The sequence below is a fragment of the Glycine soja genome, chromosome 10 (genome assembly GCF_004193775.1).
Source record: "Glycine soja cultivar W05 chromosome 10, ASM419377v2, whole genome shotgun sequence".
In the NCBI taxonomy this organism is placed as follows: Eukaryota; Viridiplantae; Streptophyta; class Magnoliopsida; order Fabales; family Fabaceae; genus Glycine; species Glycine soja.
The window spans coordinates 45,747,594-45,761,502 of NC_041011.1; the positions used below are offsets into that span (position 1 = coordinate 45,747,594).

The 13,909-nt window shown below is 36.0% G+C and overlaps 3 protein-coding genes across 4 annotated transcripts; 1 reads left to right on the forward strand and 2 right to left on the reverse strand.

Annotated features, from left to right (window-relative positions):
* Window positions 1-546: 546 nt before the first annotated feature.
* LOC114372137 (E3 ubiquitin-protein ligase WAV3-like) lies at window positions 547-5,356 on the forward strand. Its single transcript, XM_028329560.1, has 2 exons — window positions 547-1,220; window positions 2,898-5,356. Exons 1-2 carry the CDS (start codon window positions 990-992, stop codon window positions 4,854-4,856), a joined length of 2,190 nt encoding a protein of 729 aa, XP_028185361.1. The 5' UTR covers window positions 547-989; the 3' UTR covers window positions 4,857-5,356.
* Window positions 5,357-7,168: 1,812 nt separating this feature from the next.
* On the reverse strand, window positions 7,169-8,773 carry LOC114370436. 2 transcript variants are annotated; one of them, XM_028327786.1, is made up of 4 exons: window positions 8,599-8,773; window positions 8,086-8,294; window positions 7,765-7,891; window positions 7,169-7,687 (listed from the first exon to the last, which is right to left on the reverse strand). In XM_028327786.1, the coding sequence occupies exons 2-4, from the start codon at window positions 8,244-8,246 to the stop codon at window positions 7,610-7,612; spliced, it is 366 nt and encodes a 121-aa protein (XP_028183587.1). In that variant the 5' UTR covers window positions 8,247-8,294; window positions 8,599-8,773; the 3' UTR covers window positions 7,169-7,609. The 2 variants fall into 2 exon arrangements, with proteins under 2 accessions (XP_028183587.1, XP_028183588.1); XM_028327787.1 differs by lacking the exon at window positions 8,599-8,773 and adding an exon at window positions 8,431-8,530.
* Window positions 8,774-9,283: 510 nt separating this feature from the next.
* Window positions 9,284-12,694, reverse strand: LOC114369659 (BTB/POZ domain-containing protein At5g03250-like). Its single transcript, XM_028326897.1, has 4 exons — window positions 12,611-12,694; window positions 11,882-11,951; window positions 10,493-11,707; window positions 9,284-10,010 (listed from the first exon to the last, which is right to left on the reverse strand). The coding sequence occupies exons 1-4, from the start codon at window positions 12,667-12,669 to the stop codon at window positions 9,498-9,500; spliced, it is 1,857 nt and encodes a 618-aa protein (XP_028182698.1). The 5' UTR covers window positions 12,670-12,694; the 3' UTR covers window positions 9,284-9,497.
* Window positions 12,695-13,909: the final 1,215 nt, after the last annotated feature.

The following is a 13,909-nucleotide window of genomic DNA, read 5'->3' on the forward strand; positions in this document are numbered from 1 at the left end:
TCGCTACAAACATTTATCCGTGAATGCTATAAAAAGTATTCAACATCTGTCTTAATACTTGTCCGTTTAAGTTATATGATATTTTAGAAAGGATTTTTTCTTCTTCAATATATATATCATTTTATAAAATTAACATTACTTTAAATATTTTTTTCAAGATTATCATCGATACCATTTCAAAAAAATAATTCTTAATTGATAATTAATGTTTTCTTTAAAATTTAATAAATTAATTATTTTTTTTGATAAAATCCCAAAATCTTAAATGTCATCTAATCTATAAAAAAAAGAGTATTATTAATATTTAATAGTATAAAATAGGTGGTTAGGGCAAACATGGTGGGTAGCTAGGAAGGAATTTAGCCGCAGAACAGCGGAAAGGAAGGGCAATAAAGGAAAGAAAGTCCATGATAATAAAGCAAAAAGCAAAGTAAGCAGTGGCACCAACTTTTCCCCATTCAACCAAAACGTGCTTTATATTTTTTATAATTAATTTGTTTGAAAATGATTTCATTTCATGGCTTTTACCCTGTCTTTAATCTTTTGGGTAAAGGAGCCTCAAAAACATACACACACAGGTCAAAATGCTCCTCACTCTCACTCATCACCATTCACCATTCACCATTCACCATTCACCACACACACAGTTCATGGCCGCCATCAAAAACAACGTCAAACCAACAACAACAATCTCAACCTCAATAACAACGACCAAACCAAACCAAACATTTCCCTCTTCTCTCTCAAACCATGTTACAACTAGTGCCATTCATTTCCCTCCTCTTCTCAACGCATGATATAATATTTATTCACTCACCTCGGTTTTCGTGCTGCGTTTTCTACTTTTCATAAAACCCCATTTCTTCTCTCTCTCTCTCTCTCCCTCTAACCCAAAGCTCGAAGCTTTTCGCCGTTTGAGATCTGGGGTGGAGCTTTTTTCCCCTTTTCTGGCTTGCTTGCAGCATTTTGGCCGTTAGAGACACCAAAATATGGGAAGCAAGTGGAAGAAAGCCAAGGTGGCGCTCGGTCTCAACCTCTGCATGTTCGTTCCCAGAACCTTAGACGACGATTCGCCGCCGCACCCGGTGGTTTCCGAGCGCCTCTCCGACGCCGCGTTGCTCTCTCCGGCCAACTGGAGCACCAGCTCTTCCCGACCAACCACCCCGGTTTCCTCTTTTCACGGTTTGAAACTCTCCAAAAGTAGCAGCAAATCCTCCAAGGTTTGTGTCTCTCATTCATTTTCAACTTCTTCTTCTTCCTCTCTCTCTCTCTCTTTCTATCTGTGTATGTATGTGGTTTTTTTAAATAAAAAATAATATTTTGATAAGTTTTACTTTGTTTGGTTGATCGGTAATAGTTAAATGGACCAGAGTCTAAAAGTATGAATCTGAAAGTTGTATTTCTAAAATAGGATCTTTTTTACCAAGCTCAAAAGAAATGGTTCCGGGTTAAAACTTTGTTAACATAAAAAGAAATGAAATGATTTTACGGTTGTTAGGATTTTTTTTTTGGGAGGCAGGAATTATTTGTTTTAAGAGGATTTTGTTATTTAAATGTACTGTTTTATGATTTTTTATTTTATTTTACGAGAGTTTAATTGCGAATGAACTGTTTTCTTTTTTTTTTTTGGTGCTTGAGAATATAGTTCGTTTTTAATCTAGTCCCTGATGCAAGGTTGGGGTTCGATTTAGTTGTGAAATTATTTGAATTCGTCTGGGAATAATGCGAAGTGGGTTTTGATTGGTTTATTGAATTGTACATGGTGTTTTTATCAGGGACCAAGTTGCAAGGGTGGTATGTTAAGGGACCAAAATGCCATTTTGGTAGTTAGGTTTCTTGTATTGATTTGGTATGGAGCTGTGCTTTCTTGACTTGTTTCAATAGTGTTGTATGCGAATGACATGTGATTTTGAAGTTTTGTGACAACAATTGTGCTTTCATGTGCCTTGAGCTGATATTACTGTTTCCTGCCTGCTTCAATGCTCCTTCTTGTGGATAAGATTTTCCCTTCTTTTTCTTTCTATTGGCCAAGCATTTTTATTTTATTTTATTTTATTCCAAAAAAGCAATCGTGATATGATAAGAGTTGGCTTGTTCATTTAGTCAAGTCATAAAAATAGCAGTTTATGATGACTGTGGTAGAACTGATTTGCTGAATATTCAATTTTATGTAATTGGAATACTTTTTTGGCCGGTATGATGCTTTAGTCCCTTTCAGTGATATTCAGATTTGCTTGACTAGACAAGGTGATTAGATTTTTCACCATCCCTCTAATCTCGGTATTTGAAAAGCCTATTGCTTTTTGGAGATCTTTATGAATGATGGTTAAACCTTATTTTGGCAAAATGCTAGAATTGAAAAAGAAATATGAGAATGGAAAAGGGATGTTTTAAGTCAATGTATCATTGCCCTGCGCCTCTGTGTTTTCATGATAACTTGGTTCAACAGTATTATTAAATAACTTCTTGATAATATTCAAACCATAGATATCTTCAATATATCAAAGATTATTTTCTATTGTGTGCATTATATGTTGAGTTGAATAGCTAAAATACTTAGTTGGAAGATGAAATTGCAGATGAATTTGTATTTTTTTACTTTTGTATATCAAATCTGATTGTTGCTTTATAGTGGTGCTACATAACATGACATGTATGAATTATTTGACAGCAAATAATCAAATACAAGTGCTGGAATTCAAATATTGCTGCTTTTTTCATACGTGTTTGACTTTTTTGTTTATTGGAACTAGAAGTAATATTTGATACGGTTACTGCTAATTTACCTTGTGTACTGTTCACGATTTTTCTTTATTTGCATGAAGTATTGAGCATCTGTGAAATAATTTACGTAAAACTATATTTGTTCTTACAAGCTTTTGTTTTCAAACATTCAGCAAACCTGCTCAATATGCTTAACCAAAATGAAGCAAGGATCTGGCCATGCTATATTCACTGCAGAATGTTCACATTCATTCCATTTCCACTGCATTGCTTCAAATGTGAAACATGGAAACCAAATATGTCCAGTGTGCAGAGCAAAGTGGAAAGAAATACCCTTGTTTGGCCCCAGTTTGGATCCTATCCAGGGCAGAGTTTCACCTAGTCCAATAAATTGGCCTCAAAATGATGCTTTGATGGCAGTGGTCCACCGCCTACCTCTATCTCATCCTCACCGAGATTTGAATAGGAGGCATGTTGTGCCGCTTTATCAGGCTTCTGAGCCAGACATATTTGACGATGATGAATCCTTAAATCATCAACATCCATTTTCTGAGAGAAACACCTGTAATAAGAATACTGAAGATACTGATGCTGCTAGAGCAATGGAGATTAAAACGTTCCCAGAAGTATCTGCTGTTCCAGGATCCAAGACTTATTCTAACTTCACGGTTTTGGTTCATCTCAAAGCTACTGCTGCTGCCGCCGCAGCTGCAGCCAAAAGACAAAACCTTAGTAGAAACCAGACTAACTTGGCACAGATTTCTCAGACTCCGCGTGCCCCTGTTGACTTGGTCACAGTGCTTGATGTCAGTGGTAGCATGGCTGGAACTAAGCTTGCACTACTAAAAAGAGCTATGGGATTTGTCATACAGAACCTCGGCTCTAACGACCGACTCTCAGTTATTGCTTTTTCTTCCACAGCTCGCCGCCTCTTTCCCCTGTGCAGAATGACTTATTCTGGGCGGCAGCAGGCATTGCAAGCTGTTAATTCTTTGGTTGCAAACGGCGGTACCAATATCGCCGAAGGGCTGAGAAAAGGAGCCAAGATAATGGAAGATCGAAAGGAAAAGAATCCAGTTGCCAGTATTATACTGTTGTCCGATGGTCAAGATAATTACACTGTCAATGGCTCTGGAACTAACCAACCTCAACCAAATTACCAGTTTCTTCTGCCTACTTCTATCAGTGGTGGTGATAATTCAGGATTTCAAATTCCTGTGCATGCTTTTGGATTTGGTGCCGATCATGATGCTTCACTAATGCACTCAGTTTCCGAGACTTCTGGTGGCACATTTTCTTTCATTGAAACTGAAGCTGTGTTACAGGATGCGTTTGCACAATGCATTGGAGGACTTCTGAGTGTTGTTGTTCAGGAGCTGCAAGTGGGAATTGAGTGTATACACCCAAATCTCAATCTTGTCTCACTCAAAGCAGGAAGCTACCCTAGCCGTTTGATGGCCGATGGGCACAAAGGATTGATCGATGTTGGAGACCTGTATGCTGATGAAGAGAGGGATTTTCTAGTTTCAGTTAATGTCCCAGCTACATCCGGCAATGAAACATCATTGATAAAGGTCAAATGTGTGTACAAGGATCCCTTTACTCAGGAAACAGCAACATTGGAAAGTGAGGGAGTTAAGATTGAGCGGACTGAAAATGTGGGGCAGGTTGTAATGTCACTTGAAGTGGATAGACAGCGCAACAGGCTCCAAGCGGCTGAGGCAATGGCCCAGGCAAGCGGTGCAGCTGAACAGGGAGACCTAAGCAGAGCCGTACTTATCCTTGAGAACTGTAGAAAGATGCTTTCAGAGACTGTTTCGGCCAAATCTCACGACCGCCTTTGTGTTGCGTTGGATGCTGAACTCAAGGAAATGCAGGAGCGGATGGCGAGTAGGCACGTGTATGAAGCATCTGGGAGAGCATATATTCTTTCTGGATTGAGTTCACACTCATGGCAAAGAGCAACAGCAAGAGGTGATTCCACTGACAGGTCAAGTCTTGTTCAGGCATATCAAACACCATCAATGGCCGAGATGCTTACTCGATCTCAGGCCATGTTACTGGGTAGTCCATCAGGGCAGAGGCTTCTCCAGCCACTGTTGCCATACAGATCACAACCAAGCCCAAGGTGATCGATCTTCCAAAAGGGATTTTGTGAAAACCATCTTCAAATTAAGTCCTTCCACTGATTTTGCCTGTTTGGCTTATAAAAATATGTGAGGGAGGGTGGTAGTAAACGGGAGTCATAAACAGAAGATTTCTTTGAGCTGTGATTTTGTTGTTTAATGTGTAAAAATGAATAAGAAGTTGAGGAAAGGGTGGAGGGTTACTTAAAACCAATGGAGAAAAGGGCAGTAGATAGGAATTTACCACATTATGTTTCTTCTATTTTGGGGGGTTTAAGGTTTTTCTTTTGGCTTCACTTTTCTTACCTCTAATTATGCCTTTTTTTTTTTGGGGGGGGGGGGTGTGTATATACAGAAGAATGGTTTTTTTTTTTTTTTTCTGGGACACCTGGGTATAAAGTTTGTAGCTGTGCAAATGGTTGGTTGGGATGATCTCATCAGTAAAATATATATATGTTTTCAATTCTTTCAGAACTTGATCTTTTCAGTAATTTGTCTTTTGCATATCTCCATCTCCAGGCATGCAAATGCATAGGGAAATATGGCACATTATGCCACAGTAAAATGCTTGTGAATATCAAGGATTTCTAGTTTCTACCAAACTCTGACATGCCAGAGCAATGGCTGGATGGTATTACAAACATTGCATGATTATATATTCAGCTAGTTAAATAATGTTTCAAAACTCAATGCTTCCAAGTGCCACTTGTTGAGTTTTTTACCTAGGTTTATACTCCTAGTTCTATCTGTTACGATACTTTCATTCCTAAAATTGCGTACAAGCCTAACCACGTACTCCCAGTAAAGTTATTTACTCCTTCCATTTCATAATTATACTTTTTCTTTTTTTAAAATTATTGTGATTTTAAAACTTCAAGGCCCGGTCAAATTTTTTTCAGCCGTATTTAAAATTATTCCAACTAAATGAAACGAATAGAGGATGAAATGAGAATGTTTTAATTAAGGTATACATCAATTAATGATTTCTTAATTAACTTGCAAGAAGGACCTTAAAAGACTATATTTGAAGTGGGTCACACTATTAGTATTAAACTAAACTGATACTATTTATTCAACCATTTTTTCTTTTACCTAAACTGATATTATAAGCAATGTCACAGGGTGTTTGAAAATCCATCGGAAGCAGTGTAATAGGAAAATCTCACTGAACGTAGAAAGAATGGAGGTTGATTGAGGTAACAGTGTAACACGCATATACTCGTAGTGTGCAGAATATGAAGTAGAGTAACCTCGTTTACATACTCGTAACATTACTCATTTTTTTGGGACTAGAGATTTGTTACTGCATGGCCTATGAAGTCTGGAATAGTCCTGCAAAATTTTGTTTTTTTGTTACGCAGCACTCTAGGTCGTTGTTTGCTTATAGGGAAATTATTATGTAAGTCACATGTGCTACTAATGTTCTGCACTGATACAAGTCACGTGCAACCAGGTCTGAAACGACAAATCTAGTGAACCCCCTCTCTGCTGTGCATGGACATGTTTATAATTGGTAGTAGCGTGGTCCATCATTCTATTCTACTCATTTCTGATCCTGTTCTCTTGTATTGCAGCACTGAAAACAAATGCTCACTTGGGTTGCAAACCAAATATTTACAACCCAAGTTTATTAGGTCCATATAGGTATTAGGGGTATTAACGACCCCACCAAAACCTCTTTTTTTTTTTTTAGGGGGGGGGGGGGGGGTGTCTCGCTCCAAAATTTTGAATTCAGAATCTCTTGGGCATGCTGGATGGAGCATCCAAATAGTTACTGTTGAATTCAGTTAGTATAATATTTCAGATGAAAGATTATTCACACCAAGTGTAGCACCTATTGTATGAACTATGAACGGTGATCAGTTTCATTTGAACCAATGTCCAAATGTTTTTGCTTTTGGAAGGCTAATGTATGTTCAAGTTTACACTAGACCTCACATTGCATTTTCTGTTGATGCTAGGCAGATATCAGATCAATTCAAGTATGAATCATTGAAGAGCCACAATGAAAGTGATGAAGAGCCTTGTTGGCCGTGTTGACTACTCCAATTCAGACTTTGTTGGCCGTGTTGACTAAAGAAAGTCAACATTAGGATACATTTTCATGTTTGCCAGCAGAGCTATTTCTTGGATTCTATTTCTAGGCCATTGAAGAGAGATGGTGTCCAACATTAGGATGATAATGTCCAAACTCCACCTTCGTACTTAGCTTACAAACAAGTAAGCATGTCCTTACACAGTAATTTTAGGAGATGTATACTTTCGGTACAGATTTTTTGGGCCTACAGATGTAAACAAAATAGCTATTTCTATTACCATTTCCAATAATGCCACGAGCAATTTTACTTGTGAACACTGAAATGAACCTCGTGTTGAGTGTTTTGACAGCAAAAGTGACTCAATTAGCATTATCGTTATAACATCCAATGTGCACATCGCTGCAAGATCGGTAAAAAAGATAAACTAAAACATGACAAGAAACATTTACACTTTTTCACCCTTATTAAAATAGAACCAAGCAAGTACTTTTTGCTGTTCCCTGGAGCGTACTAAAAGATCCTTGATACGCAAAAGTTTCAAAATTCATCTCAACTTCCTCTTCCATAATGTCATAATCAAAAGTCAAAACACTAAAGATGCAGGGCAATAACAACTTCACTTTCAAGATGGTAACTGGCTCTTGATTCCATAAAAGTTAATTTGTGAGCATGGTACACGGGAAATTCCGACGAAAGTTGTTTCAAGTCCACAACTCTAGTCTAGTCTGGATTGCCCTTGTTTGGTTTAGGAATTTTCTTGTACTCATAGCTGTTAATGTCCACCTTTTGTTGCAAAGCCTATGCAAACAACAAATAGAAATTAAACCATGGATAATCCAGACCACATTATATTGTGAATGAAAGGGAAAACAGACCTTTAGCTCATCCTCCAAGGAAATCTTTTTTGGATTGTATGCATTCACTGGTCCAGTCTTAGACAATGCTTTTTTTGTTTCAATTATTTCCCACTCCTGATCATCTTTCACCTTTGCAATATCCTTGCTGAGCAGACACAGTTGCATTATATTTTAGAATGAGGATGGAATAAAACAGAATGAACATTGGAAAAAGAATACAGAGTTTAGTTTCTATGCAATGAAGTTACGGTAAATTAATTATTGTAAAAGTGAACCCTAATTTACACTAGACTATTTTCTAGAACATAAAAGTTATAGGGTAGTAACTAAGTGACTAACCTGCCTTGCAAGAGTTGGGCAAGGCCTATAGAACCAAGGACAGTGAGAGAGATCATAGGAAGGCCATATCTCAAAAATGGGGTTCTCCTGCCCCATCTTTTGAATGCTTTCTCAGTTGTGGTAGTTCCCTTTGCTGCCCCCTCACTCTGAACTATAGTCATAATTGACCACAGAATTGGAACCTTGGCTTCAAATCTCAGCTCAGTGACCTGATGGATCAAAACCAACCAATTACCAATTCATTCATGCCGCTGGAATTGGCATTCTATCAAACATGTAACGTTCAAGGTACACACTGACTCGTAATAAGTTAACATACCAAACCAATCACACAGAGAAACAAACCTACGATGCGATTACAAATTGAATGCTTCTTTCACTCCAACAATCTCGGGTTGTTAATCTAACATTTGGGCTCTCAAGATTGGGCCATATAGTTTTGGGAATGATAAATATACATATTTTCTTTATTAATTTAGTCGTGGGAGGCAAAACACTATATATAAAACTTACCTCTTGACCAATCACAACTCAACTCCTTCTGTAACAGCAATTATTTTCTCTCTGTTGTAATTTTGAATAGGTGCGTTGGTGAGGAAGGAACTGTTCTGTTCTGTTCGAGTGTTGCTTCCAAAGGACCTGTTCTGCTAATCCACTCTCACAGGTTTTAGATTTAGAAATTATTGAACTTGATTTATTTTACAGTGGATTCTTTCCAATTATATTTTGACTCGTTTTAATCTAGTTTAAAATTTAATATATACTTTGACTTAATTAATGTTTTATATAACATCTTATTATATCTATATTTATATTATTTATGTTGAAATATATATTACAAAAGTTATTTTCTTTTAATAAAACTTAATAAAAAGTTATAAACTGATTTTCCTAACGAATGCAAGGATGTATGATATTTGTAACAACCTGTTTCATGTTAAAAAATGTTAATGGGGCTTTAGGAGTTTTGTAACTAACCACTAGATGATTGACTTAGTCTCCTCTCAATTACAAAAATTAAGCTTATATTCTAAAAAAAAATCAGTAAAGCATACATATAATTGGATTAATTTCCCTTAAAATTTGATAAGGTACCTTGCCACTTAACGATCAAAGATACTTCTGTAAATTTGGAAAAAGAGCTCACGAGGTATTAATGGAAGAACAGAGGTAATAATAGAAAAGCTTAATTTTTTCAACTAATAGTAAAAAAAGAGGATATGGGAATAGCCATCTATGCTGTTTCAAAATGGCATTGCCAAAAGAGAAAGAAACTGTTTCAAAATTCTAATGTCTAAGTAGCATAAGGCAAGCAACTGTTCATCATTAGTTACATTATTACTTAGGAAAAAAAGGGTATAAAACTTTAAAAAGATAAAGAAAAGAATAGCAGAATGTTCAACTTCAAATCTTTAGTTCACTTCCATGGCCTTTTCTTCCATTGGAGTTGTGGATGCTGGTGATATTTTGGACTTCCTGCATGGCTTGGAGACCTTGGGATTAGAAGAAGGCTTAGGCACAAGCTTGCAACCCAATTTCTTAAGGAGCATATTCCAACTTCCCTTAGACTTCATCATTTTTTCCAAATCTTGCTTCATGCTCAAGCATTCCTTCTCAAGTTCAGCCACTCTCTCTTTCATGTTATCCAAGGCCAAAACCGGGTTGGGTGGCGTGTTGCCATCGTTTCTTATCAGACCAAGATTTGCACTCAGGTTTTGTGTGTTCTCAACACTGTCAGAAGCAAAGAACCAGCCGGCAACAGACGTGCGAAGCTTCAGTTGCTCAAAGAACAACACTTGGACCACAACGCGAAGTGGTAACCTCTCGTTTTGAGCTGCATGTGTGCTGGCTTCCAGTGACAGCTTCTGGCAATTAATCAGCCTGCAGATTTGTTCCTTCTCTGAGTCTGTCAGCCATTGATGACTCTGAAATTCGCAATCCATTAGTATCTTTTAAAGAACATATGACATAACATAGTACTACATTTTAAGGCCATAAACTTCTAGAGCCTCTAGTATTCTTGTTCATGTCAAGAGTTTAATTTCTATGTATTGTCAATGTAAAAAAATTATATTGTGAACCAATTAGGATTTATGGTAAGTATGTCTTTTAAGGTAATTATAGTAAAACTCAACAAATTTAATATACATATCAATTATAATTGGATGACAATTTAAAAACATTGCACTGCTAGTACATAGACTACCTACTCTTTTAAGTTATTAACAAGAAAAATGTGTCTTCAATTATAAATCAATTATATAGCACAATAAGTAGTGAAGTTTTGTTATCATGCAACAAGCTCCACTTTCAAGGATCTTATCACCAACTATTAGAAACATCATGATGCAAGCTCATATTATCATTTACAAGACATGCAAAGAAAAATATAGATTTCTTTTTGTACCTTGAGATATATATCAATGGCACGGTATATGCCATCATCCAGGGTCCTAGCATAATCAGGAAGTACAGCAGCAAGTGATTGGAATTTTGGTAACTTCACATTTACATCAGGTGCTACTTCAGCTAAATAAGAATCTATCAGGTTAGCCACTTTTGCCATTGGACTCTCAGGTTGAGAACATCCAACTATGCGCCCTTCTTCCTCTATATCGTTTGATGTAGAATCAATTACATCATGCTCTACAATCATGAAATAGTCAAGCATTCTCTGGACACAGTCAATGTCATGAAGAGTCTCCATTGAGTATCCAATATTTGGAATCAAAAGATCTTCCAGGTCTGCTTCATCTAATTGAGCACCAATTCTTTTTTCCAAGTTTGCACAGCAAGATGAACTAGCATATAAGGCCATTGCTGTCCGCAGACACCCCAGCAAAAACTTGGTTGGTGCTATACCCTTTTCATTTGGAAGCAACTCTACTATTTCCTCAATAAGATTCCTTTGATCTGCTTCAGAAGGGGTAGAAATAGTTGACTTAAAAGATGATGAGTTTCCATTCTGAGAACTTGCTTGACTTCTCAATAAGGGGATATGCTTTTTTGCATAGTAAACAAGGGATTCAGCAATTCTCTTAGGCTTCATTTGTCTTGCACTAGCCCCTTGCATGAACCTTTTGTACAATGGCAAACTAAGAGAAGAAACATCCTCAAACCACCAATCTTCACCTGAGGTCTTTGGTGTTAGGCTTATTCCATTCCACACTTCTGCATCGTCTGGACTCTGAGTAACACTTTGAGATGTGGAGACAGGAAAACTAACCAAACTTTGATCTGCAACTTTCAACACCAAAGAATGTATGCTTCGCGAAGTGATGTGAAGCTCTTCAGCAAAAGGCAAAACCTCTTCACATGTTTTGAGAGCCTCAAGAGTGTCTGTCCAGTAACTAAACACATGATTAAGGAAATGTTCTGTTTGCGTGATCAGGTTTCCCTCTCCATAATTCTCAGTCATTTGTAGGTGCTCAGCCGCACATCTGAGACCAACCACATTCGGCGCAGTCAACTCCATTTTGACACCATAACAGAACTTAGCAACAAGCAAAAAGGCCTTGGCTCCTCCCGGTAGGTCATGAAGTTCCAAAACAGACTTCTCATGTTCACTTGATATTTCTTTCATCATACTTTCTAGCACTTTGCTTCTTGATATCAGTGGAAACTGGTAACACAGCAAGAAAGGGGTTAAATCATGCAATGTGACAGGTAATGATAACAAGCAAATATATGAAGGACGAAGCATAACACTGAGATACTCTTATTGATTTGTTGTGCATTAAATGATATCTGGAGATACTATTATTAGACAGCAATAATAGAAACTATGAAAACACACCTTGTGGAGATGGAAAGATGTGTCACCAATTTCAATAATGACATCACTTGGAAGTCCAGTTGAGCACAACCTAGAGATGAGCATTTGAAAACCAAATAGGTTAATAATAAACCATAACAAGATATCACCGATAAAAAAATAGTGAATTTATGTAGAGAATAGATAGATACTGTTGATGCAACTGGATTCAGAATTCGGCTTCAAATTTATCAATCACTATAGACCAAGGAACTAGTTGATGCTAACCATATAACAAATACTAAGAAAACTCTCCAATTCACATTATAATTAATTCATTGTCATCCATCTTAAAGTGTAGATAACTTGAATGTGCATTGCATTAATGTATCATTCTGGATAAGAGAAATGGATATCCAATCATGTTAAGTAGCACGCAGCTATTAAGGTCAAAGGATGGATACATCTATAATTTCCATAGTTCACATCTTTTATGTTGTTTTTTTTTACAGCAACATCTTTTATGTTGGTTATACAACTGATCTACTTTGTAACGGTGAAAACCTATTCATCACCATGCATGCATTCATCAACCACCAAATAGACAAGTGAAAAACTTCCCTCCAATTAACGTTGACTAATATCTCTAAACTTGTAAGGGATGAAGGGAGCATGTTATGACAGTGACACAACGTGAAAGGACAAAGATCACTGATCAGATCATAAAAATGTAAGTAAACAATGAGAAAGAAGCTGTGAAAAAGAACTGACCAACTTTGGCCATAGAGGTAAAACATTTCAGATTTGGATCCCAGCTTCATGCTAGCCATGTGTGGCACTTAATTTACATCAAAATGTTCCTTCAACGTAGAAAAGAAAATTAAAAGCTACTTGGATTGCTATTCTTTTTTATTTCTTTGTTTCTGTTTTTGGTCTAGAGATTTTTCCCACGTTTTTCTCTCACTGAGACAATCCGTTATGCCAATCTGTAGTGTGTAGAGTGATTCCAGGTCTAAAGGTGAGAAATCTAGGAAGAAGAATAGGTTCCAACTGTTATGGCAATGTGTAGTGTGCAGAGTGATTCTCTATTAAAACTGTTACAATAATTTCCTTTTCGATACTAAATAAAATAAAATAGCACACTATATCTGGGTTGAAAACAATACCTATGTACTAAATTTTCATATATGTTTCTTAAAAAAAATAATCATGTATGTAGCCAAGGAATCACATAACATAATGAGCTTGATTTTTAATTTTGATTCGTTTCTAAACATTCATTGTGATTAAATTATGTTCAGACATAAAAATATTTCTATTTTGCTATTACTTGTTATCATATAACTCAAGAAGACGAATTAAAATTGATGCATAAACTTAATTAATTGAAGGTTATCATCTAAAACAAATCACTGAAACTGCTCGGGGTATGACATTAACTCACGAAAATGAATTAAAATTGATACACCGACTTAATTAATTATTCTGTAAAAAAAAAAAATCACCATTCAATATTCGTCTGTAGAGATTGATCTATAAGAAAAATTGACTACATACATGTACATTAGTATTTCATAGGAATAGGTTTGAACATTGATTTTTGTTAAAATCTACTTTACATTTTTATTATTTTTTATAATATTTATTTTTAAAAAATTGGTATTAAACCACATATACAATTCATGCGTTTCGTGCGTATGTTATTTGTATTGAATAACAATGCTCTTAAATATCATACTACTTACTAAACCTAATATATAATTATTTACGTAAATATAGTAACATTTTTTGTCTTTCAATTTTTATATTGATTTTAATCCTCATAAATTTTAGAAATGAAGCTTATCATCACATAGAAATATATTGCCTCAATAACCATTTTAAAATGCCATGAGATTTAATACTATATGTTAGGTCATTAATAAGTGATAATAAGAATTTAAATAAAAAAAAATCAGAGAACAAAAATCAACAAAAGAAATGCAGGATAAAAACAAATATTACCATAAAACACATGTTATCCTATATATTACCCCCAAACTATCCTTCAAGAAGGGTTATCTAAGCATT

Bases quoted from the DNA above. Each gene is read 5' to 3' on its own strand.
- LOC114372137 (XM_028329560.1), top strand. From the start codon at position 990: ATGGGAAGCAAGTGGAAGAAAGCCAAGGTGGCGCTCGGTCTCAACCTC. The intron at 1,221-2,897 runs GTTTGTGTCTCT...TCAAACATTCAG, and splicing joins GTAGCAGCAAATCCTCCAAG to CAAACCTGCTCAATATGCTT.
- LOC114370436 (XM_028327786.1), bottom strand. From the start codon at position 8,246: ATGACTATAGTTCAGAGTGAGGGGGCAGCAAAGGGAACTACCACAACT. The intron at 7,892-8,085 runs GTTAGTCACTTA...GTGTCTGCTCAG, and splicing joins GCCCAACTCTTGCAAGGCAG to CAAGGATATTGCAAAGGTGA. The intron at 7,688-7,764 runs GTCTGTTTTCCC...TTGTTTGCATAG, and splicing joins CCTTGGAGGATGAGCTAAAG to GCTTTGCAACAAAAGGTGGA.
- LOC114369659 (XM_028326897.1), bottom strand. From the start codon at position 12,669: ATGGCTAGCATGAAGCTGGGATCCAAATCTGAAATGTTTTACCTCTAT. The intron at 11,952-12,610 runs GTCAGTTCTTTT...GCTCATCTCTAG, and splicing joins TACCTCTATGGCCAAAGTTG to GTTGTGCTCAACTGGACTTC. The intron at 11,708-11,881 runs GTGTGTTTTCAT...CTGTGTTACCAG, and splicing joins CATCTTTCCATCTCCACAAG to TTTCCACTGATATCAAGAAG.